This window comes from Corvus brachyrhynchos, unplaced genomic scaffold (genome assembly GCF_000691975.1).
Source record: "Corvus brachyrhynchos isolate BGI_N302 unplaced genomic scaffold, ASM69197v1 scaffold522, whole genome shotgun sequence".
Classification (NCBI taxonomy): Eukaryota; Metazoa; Chordata; class Aves; order Passeriformes; family Corvidae; genus Corvus; species Corvus brachyrhynchos.
Window position 1 is genome coordinate 1,006,982 of NW_008236649.1, and position 7,729 is coordinate 1,014,710.

Genomic DNA, 7,729 nt, shown 5'->3' on the forward strand with positions numbered 1-7,729 from the left:
CAGGGCGGGCACTGGCGAGCTGGGCCGCATCTGATTCAGGGTCGGCTTGGGCTGCTCGGAGAGGCTGAAGGGGTTGGTGGGGGACGGCGTGCTCAGACCTGGCAAGGAGAGGATGAGACACGTCAGGGCAGCCAAGCCACCCCCAGCCCTTCTCCTCCTCCTCCTCCTCCTCCTCCCCTGCCCAGCACCTGCCCAGCCCAGGGAAGCCCCTGGCCAGCAGCCCTGCAGCACCTACCCGAGAGAAAGGGGTTGCGGGTCTTGGAGGCCGGAGTAGGTGCGACCAGGGAGTCCAGGTTGACCAGGGAGGAGGCAGCGGGGCCGAGGAAGGCCTCAGGGGTTTTACAGTCCTTCCGCTCCTTGCTGGATTCAGGCAGGGAGTCAGCCAGGTTGGCGAGGTCGAAGCTCTTTGCCCCATCCTGCCTGGTGCTGGGGAACAGGTCACCAAAGGGGTCGGGCTCTGGGATGGAGGGAGGGGAGATGAGACACGTGAGCCAGCCAGGAGGCACCAAGGGTGACAGCATCCTCCCTTGTCACTGCACAGGGTGGCTGGCAACACACCCCAGGTCACAGTGTGATGTGGTGGGGCTGAGCCTGCAGCATGGCCTGCCCACGTATCCCCCAAGCCACCAAAAGAGATAGCAGAGCTGGGGACACGGGTACACGCAGAAACCAGGGCTACTCCCTCAGCTGCGGGGCAGACTGAGGCCACGGCACATGCCCGTGGAAACAAGCTTTGGCCATGCCAGCAAGCAGCTACACACACCCTGGCCAGCCCTAGAACTGCCTCCCTGCCACAGGCAGGGACAGGTCACCGTCCCCACCTGCCCACTCCCAGCTCTTACCCACGGGGCTGCTGGACTTGGCCGAGGAGGGCGGCTGCGAGGGCTCCTGCTCCGGCGGCTCGGGCGGCTTTGCAAACGGGTCGAAAGCGTTCCCCCCTGGAGCTGGGGGGAAGAGGGGACACTCAAGGAGGGGAGCAAGCAGGGAGGTGGGAGGCAGGAGATAGAAGGGCAGGAGAGAGGCAGGGGTGGCTGCCTGCAAGGAGACAGAGAAGAGGGGGTGCAGTGCAGGGCATGGGGTTGGGGGCCAGGAATGTGCACTGAGGAAGGTTCAGATGAGCCAGATCATGGGATCATTGCAGACCAAGACACCCCTACTGCTCTCAGCCATTGCCCCACACGAAGCAGGTCCTTTTCCCAGCCCCAGCAGCGACAGGTGTAGGGGACAGGTCTACAGGAATGCTTTAGCAACCAGCACTGGCCCCCAGACCAGGTTCTGCAACCCTCACCAGGGACCAAAACTGGGGGCAGCACATGCAGGACCTGCATGGGGATGGAGGGAACACCAAGGAGGAACTGAGAGTGACACTGAGCTTTGAAACAACAGGCTGCTCCCACAACTGTTTCCCCATCTGCAACGTGGCACCTGCAACTAGCAACGGTCCTGTCTGGTCCTGGCAGGGTGTACAGGGGTCATTTGGGGTGAGCAAACAGGTATCACTAACGGGACACAGCATCACCCCGCTGTTGGAGGCCTGTGGGGCTGCCATCCGCTCCCATGGGACATCTCTATTAACTGCCGTGTTAATTAAAGCAGCCTATTCTGTACAGAGATAAAGCCTAGAAGTTCCTTGAAGTCTTCAGGATGCTGAGGGGTGAGCAGAGGTCCTGCTGATGGTCAGGAGGGTGGGGAAGGGGTGTTTGGGGAGCTGGTGGAAGGAGGAGGGGGGGAGAACCCAGAAATGCCCACTTGCAGGAGGGTAGTGATGGTCAAGGCTGTCCTCAATCCTCAGCAAAGCCAAAAGGTCCATCGAGCCTCTTACCAGGGGGCGGAGGCTGCTCAGGCACAGCAGCCCAAGGGTCGGGAGCTGGTGTAGAACCGGAGCCCTGGGGGGCTGGGGGGGATGCTGTCCCCCAGGGGTCTGCAGGAGGGAAGCCAGAAGACACGGGCACCTTCCCCCAGGGGTCAGAGGCTGCAGTGGTGCTGGGGGGAAAGTCCCAGGGCCCAGCAGAGGTTTGCTGGGATGAGGCGCTCGCCTGGGAGAGGGGCTCCCCACCAGGATCTGGGACTGGCACCCAGGGATCCGCTGCACCGGTCCAGGCAGACGCCACCGGCTCCACTTTGGGTTTCATATCTGGAAAAAAAAGGGAAACTGTGGGAGAGGGGAACAATGCAGAGCACAGAGGAATGCTGAGTGGTGGGGATGTGGCCAGGGGACCATGGCTTCCATCAGTACCACCTGGGAGAGTAACAGAGTGGGCAGCAGAGGGAGGAGAAAACAGAGGTCCTCACTGTTGAGCTCCTGGGGATTGAGGAGAAACAGAGGCAAGGGACAGCTTTCTGCCACTGTCCCAAATTTTGGCAGCCTGCAAGTTGTCCTCACCTGGCATATCCCACGGGTCAGCAGACGTGTGGCTGGAGGGGGCTGGTGCTGGCCCGAATATATCTGCCAGCTCCAGAATAGAGGACTGCAGACAGAAAGGGAATAAAGAGTTAAGAGGAGCCTGTGGCAGACCTGCAGGATCACCCCTGTATGGCCACTCTGCCTCCAGTGCTGTACCTGGCTTTTCTTCATCTTATCTTCTTCTTGCTCTTCGTCCCTCCCTGGGGCCGTCTCCTCCACGGGTCTCTGCTGCAGGGAGTTCTCCCCTTGCCAAGTCCTCACTTCCTGTGGGGACAAAGGGTGGGGCCTGTGAGCTCAGCAACCCTGCAGCCAGCACCTTCTCCAGGAGACACACCCAGCACAGGAGCTGCCACCGCATCCCCGAAGTCCCAGCATCCGAGCAGACAGCTCCTCCAGGGCCGGATCCCCCGGGAGAGCACTCAGCAGACAGCCCGGAGCAGCGAAAGCAAAGCGGGCACCGGAGCAAGGTGATGTTTCGGGCTCCGGTGCCACAGAGAGAAGGCCAAGTGCAAGGAGAGCGGAGCGCCAGGACTGTGGGACACGGGTACCTTCTCGTGCTCCTCTTTGCTCAGCGCGAGCGCGAGCTGCAATTGCCTTTCTTCGTCTGTGCTGGAAAGTGGAGGAAGTGGCTTCTGGCAACAGAGGAAATTGGGTGACATTTCAGCTTGCCCTCAGCTCGCAGGACTCCTTGGAAGTTGTCCCTCTCCTTGCTACTGCCGTTCCTGCAGCCCCTTGCCTGCCTGCACAGCATCTGTGCCCATCCAGCTGGCCTTGCCTGCAGACCCCCAGCCCAGTGTCCCTGTGCTCCCTAACCAGCTCCTGCTCAGGTTCCCTGCAGCCCCTGCCCAGCTCCTTCCCCGATCCCATCACCTGCCACTGAATTAAGGCTGGGATGACCCCAAATTAGGCAGCCAGCATATCCCCTGGGAGGCTTCTGGGGACCCTGATGCAATCAGTGAAGGAGAGGGGAAGAATTAGGCATCCCCTTGCCCTGGCGGCCTGCTGGGGAAGAGGGTTTGTGACACTGACCAGCCTCAGTTTGGGATTCCTGCCAGCCCCACACCTAGACCTGAGCGGACTGTGGGGAGAGGCTGTCCCTGTACCACCATGGTGGCCCTGATCACTCCCCCATGACACTTTTCCAGCAGTGTGGGGACTCACTGGGGCTGGGAGTGGGTACCCCCGTAGGGGTGTGCGTGTGTTGACAACCATACACGTGTGCACACACATGTGCAGCCCAGATGGACTCCAACAAACAGGCAACACTTTCCAGAGAGTGTTTCTACAGTGCAGCATGAGGAAGCTATAAATACTCCAATTCCAGGACAAAAATAGGGATATACACCCTGTTCTGCCTCCAAAAGAGCCTCCATCGGGCAGGGAAGACTGGCAGCAGCAAGCACCATCTCCAGAGCACATCCCCTGCCCTGGCAGGACTGAGCTCATGGTGCTGAGTGCCAGCTCCAGGGGATGCCCACTGGTCTGGGCATGCAGCTCCTTGGTCCCCATGTCCCTCTGACTTTGTGTACTGGCTGTAACCCACAGGCTTGTCCACGCCGTGCCAGCTGGTTGCCAGTGAGCAAATAATCCATCCCTGGTGGAAAAGGGGCCAGCAGATAGGAGAGGGGACAGCCTGGGGTGGCTTCACACTGGGGACAGCAGCTCACTTACTTGATTCCTCCTGGGGCTATTTCCCAGTGCTCCTTCTAGCCCAGTTTGAAAGGACCAGACAGTGGGAGGGAGCACCTGCCTGCAGTGAGCCCCCAGTCCCAGGGATGCTGCTGGCCCTGCATCCACACAAACCACTGGGCAAGGCTTTGCCTCCTAAAACCTCTGTGGGTAGGCAAGAGAAAGGGGGGAGCTTAGACCAAAAGTCCTTGGCAGAAGAGGGCAGCCAGGTTGGGGGGTGGGGGTTGGGACAAGTCCAGAAGACCCCCCACGTTCACCCTGGGGTCTGGGAGGCTGGACAGATCCCAGCCTGGTGCTGTCCTCTCTGAGAACAGGGAGCAGGGGCAGCCCATGCCTCCATCTGCCTGCTGGCGATTTTGGATGCCAGGCACAACGCGAGCAGCCTGGTGCAGTTGCAGGTACATGCACCAGCCTCAGGCAGCCCCCAAAATCCTGCCTCTTCCCAGGGAACTGACCCACTGTGTTCACAGATAAGGCAAGGCGCCAGGGAGATGCCTCACACCCCAGGACAGGCAGGGCCACTCTACCTTCTCTGCCTCTTCCCGACTCATGGCAAGTGCCAGCTGCAGCTGCAGCTCCTCCTCTCCCGTCGTCTGGGGCCGTGCTTGCTCCAGGTCAGAGGCGAACCGTGGGGATGAGGATGATGCTGGTGATAAAAGAGGAAAAGGGGAAGGAGTGGCATCAGGACTGAGGTATTTTGGGGAGCACACCAGCAGTTTCCAGGCCTCCATCCCAATGCCCAGCCTCCCCAGGAGATGTAGCCACACATCAGAGCTCCCTACCTTGAACAAGCCATGAGTTTAAGGCTGGAGGCACCACCAGCTGCCACTGCTGCTGGCATCCACCACTGGCCCAGCCAAATCTCTGCCCTATGCTGCAGGATGGGCTTCACCACCACCATCCCAAGAGATGCAGAGGAATGACAGGCACCAAGCAGGTGCAAACCAAATGCAACACCTGCCTGCCCTGAGTGAGCCTGAGTGAGCCACCAGTAACACTCACAGTTGAATGAGGAGGGTGAGCCCCGTGCCCGGCCGTAATCTTCACCGTAGGGTGATGCCCGGCGGCCATAGGTGACCTGGTGACTGCCACTGCCCATGCCCTCCAGGGCCATGCGCTCCTTGGTCTGCAGTGCATGTGCCCGCTCCTGCTTCAGCCGCTCCTCGTCCTTCAGCAGCGCCATCACCTGCTTCACCTTCTCCCGGATGTTGATGCCCTGGTCCTTGCCGTCACGGTCCACATACTGGAAGTCCTTCAGCGTCTGGATGGTGTAGAGGTTCTCCCGGCACTGGTGGGTCACCTTCTCGGAGCCAGTTTTGATGAGGTAGTCCAGGAGGGTGAGGGCTTTGTAGACGTGACGCCAGTTCTTGCCGCTGTCGTTCAGCCGCCGCCAGATCATGCCCATGACCTCAGCGAAGGCCACCGTGTTGAAGGTGAGGTCGGCGATCTCTGACATCAGGGAGCTGGGAGGTCCCCAGGGATCATTGGAGGTGGCCTCCCGCACCTTGATCTCTGCCTCCGAGTAGTTGTGCACGATGTTCTTCACCTGCCGGCGCAGCGCCGAGGTCGTCATGGCTGTGTGGTGCCAGAGCCCTGCCAGGGGCAGGCGGGAACGGTGGAGAAGGGATGAGTGAGCACAGCCACAGCCTCACCAGCACCTGCAGCAGGGAACAGTGACACAGAGACCTCAGCATCACCCCAACCAGCGAGACCCCTCCCCAGAGCCCTCGGCTGGCACCAGGGACACTTCTCAAGGTGGATGTGACCATCACAGTGGCATCAGGTGCACCCTGCCGGGCTGCCACAGCTCACTAACCTGGACACACAGGATGTTCAAGGGGAAAAAAATCTCGTAGCAAGTGATACCCAGCACTGCAGAACCACCACAAGTTTTGAGTCTGGATTCAGCAAAATTTAGAGATTTTACCCTGCACTTCTGTTTCTAAAAGTAACCATCTGAAAATGGCAGCTCCCTCCTCCAGATCACGTCTGCCTCAGCTCCACTGTCCTGGCAAAGCTGATTTCAGACCCTCCCGGCCCTTGTGCAGCCAGGAGTTCCCCTGTACCCCCAGATGCACCACCTGCAGCTGCACACAGCCCTGCTTGTCCCAGTTGTCAGCTCAAGGCTCTCAGTGCTGTCAAGGCTGTGTCGTGCAAACCCAAAGCCTCGTCATGAGTCAGAGCCTGTCGCGACTCACTGGTGCTGGCAGATGCTTGGGTGGGTTTTCCCAGCAAATTCGGCAATTTTGCTCCTGCGAGAGGCTGGCGAAGTCAGGGTGCTAACAGCCAGCGCCAGGTCAGCCAGCAGGATGGATATTGCAATGCCCCTTTCACCAAAACCCCGAGCTGTCTGAGACTCCTCTGTGCCCAGATGCAGGGCTTGGGCCACATGGGTTGGCATGGCCAGGAGTTGCCCTGGTACCTCCCCACGGGCAATGCCTGTCCTTGGGATGCGCTGCACCAACACAGATATGGTGACGTGGAGCAGTCTGGACCTGTCTTCACGTGAGCCTATCACAACCCTCTGCCCTGCTCCATGCTGGCCCTAAATCCTCACCTTCTCCCCGCATGGTGAGGAGACACTGTTCATCCTCCTTTTGTCAGAGGGCCAAGCCAAGGGAGAGGCAGAGGCTGCCTGGAGCTGCCTTGCCCTTGGCAGGGCCACACCGCAGGGCTGGGGCGCTGAGCTGCTCCTAGAGCCCCCACTGTGGCCATGACAAAACTCACTGGCAATTTCTCCTCCATCCAAGATAACACGTGTGAGCAGAGGAATATCTCCCCCACACAGCAGTCTGCAGACAGCGCTTATCAGTGTCCATCCCACCACCCACCTCGGGTGCCGGTACCTCCCTGGACCGCAGCTGCTATGCCACATCCAGCCCTCTCCCAGCTCGGGACACCGCTCCATCCCACTGGAGCTGGGCCACGGCCATGCTGACGTGCCCACGAGCCACGCAGGGCGCCCACCACGCTCCCACACAACCTGTGCGACCAGTCCAGCACCTCCTGCTCCCGTGGGCCAGCAGCCAGGCGCCCCACGGCTCCGCCAGCAACATCTCCCGTGAGTCAGAGAGGAGCCTGGCACCGCCACGCTCGCGGGCAGACGAAGTTTCTCTCGAGACGCTTCCCTGCACCGATTCCCTTTCGCAATGCAGCCTGTCAGCGTGGCCTTTGGATCCCGCCGGGAGAGCCCGTGGTGCAGACGGCCACGCCGCTGCCCGCCTGGCACGGAAACGCCTCCGGGACAAGGGCAGCAACACAGCAAAGTCCTCCAAGGACTTGGCTCCACGCTCTGCTTTCCACCAACACCCAGGTGGAGATAAAGTCACGTTCTCCAAAGGTACCACCAGCCTAGAAAGCACCAGCAAACACACTGGCAGTCCGAGGAGGAGGCAGGATGGTTCCTTCTGCCTCCAACAGGTTTCCTAGCTGGACAAACCCCAGGTCCGGTGACGGGCTCCCGGCATTGCTCATCCCAGCCAGAAACCTGACCCCAGCTGGACTTTGCCCACCATGAGATGGCCTGGGAAGTCTGAATGGAAAGAGATGGGAAGCATGGGCTAGGGCAGGGATGAGAGGAACGTAATCAGGGCTGGAGCTGCCAGCGGGGTTAAGAGTTGCGGGTTTACCAAACAC

General features: G+C 60.3%; 1 protein-coding gene across 3 annotated transcripts in view; it reads right to left on the reverse strand.

The window, feature by feature from the left end:
- The window catches only part of EPN3 (epsin 3), a 7,587-nt gene extending 266 nt beyond the window's left edge, over positions 1-7,321 (reverse strand). Inside the window, exons 1-10 of one of the 3 annotated variants that reach the window (XM_017726821.1) lie at positions 7,097-7,120; positions 5,096-5,751; positions 4,621-4,739; positions 2,953-3,036; positions 2,561-2,668; positions 2,384-2,468; positions 1,823-2,134; positions 843-944; positions 236-457; positions 1-98 (exon numbers count right to left, since the gene is read on the reverse strand). The exon at positions 1-98 is cut by the window's left edge and continues 266 nt beyond it. In XM_017726821.1, the coding sequence (XP_017582310.1) occupies positions 1-98; positions 236-457; positions 843-944; positions 1,823-2,134; positions 2,384-2,468; positions 2,561-2,668; positions 2,953-3,036; positions 4,621-4,739; positions 5,096-5,666 (1,701 nt within the window). In that variant the 5' untranslated portion in view covers positions 5,667-5,751; positions 7,097-7,120. Of the gene's footprint in view, positions 99-235; positions 458-842; positions 945-1,822; positions 2,135-2,383; positions 2,469-2,560; positions 2,669-2,952; positions 3,037-4,620; positions 4,740-5,095; positions 5,752-7,096 lie in introns of those variants that run through there. The other 2 variants (XM_017726823.1, XM_017726822.1) reach the window with 2 other exon arrangements.
- Between the last annotated feature and the right edge of the window lie 408 nt (positions 7,322-7,729).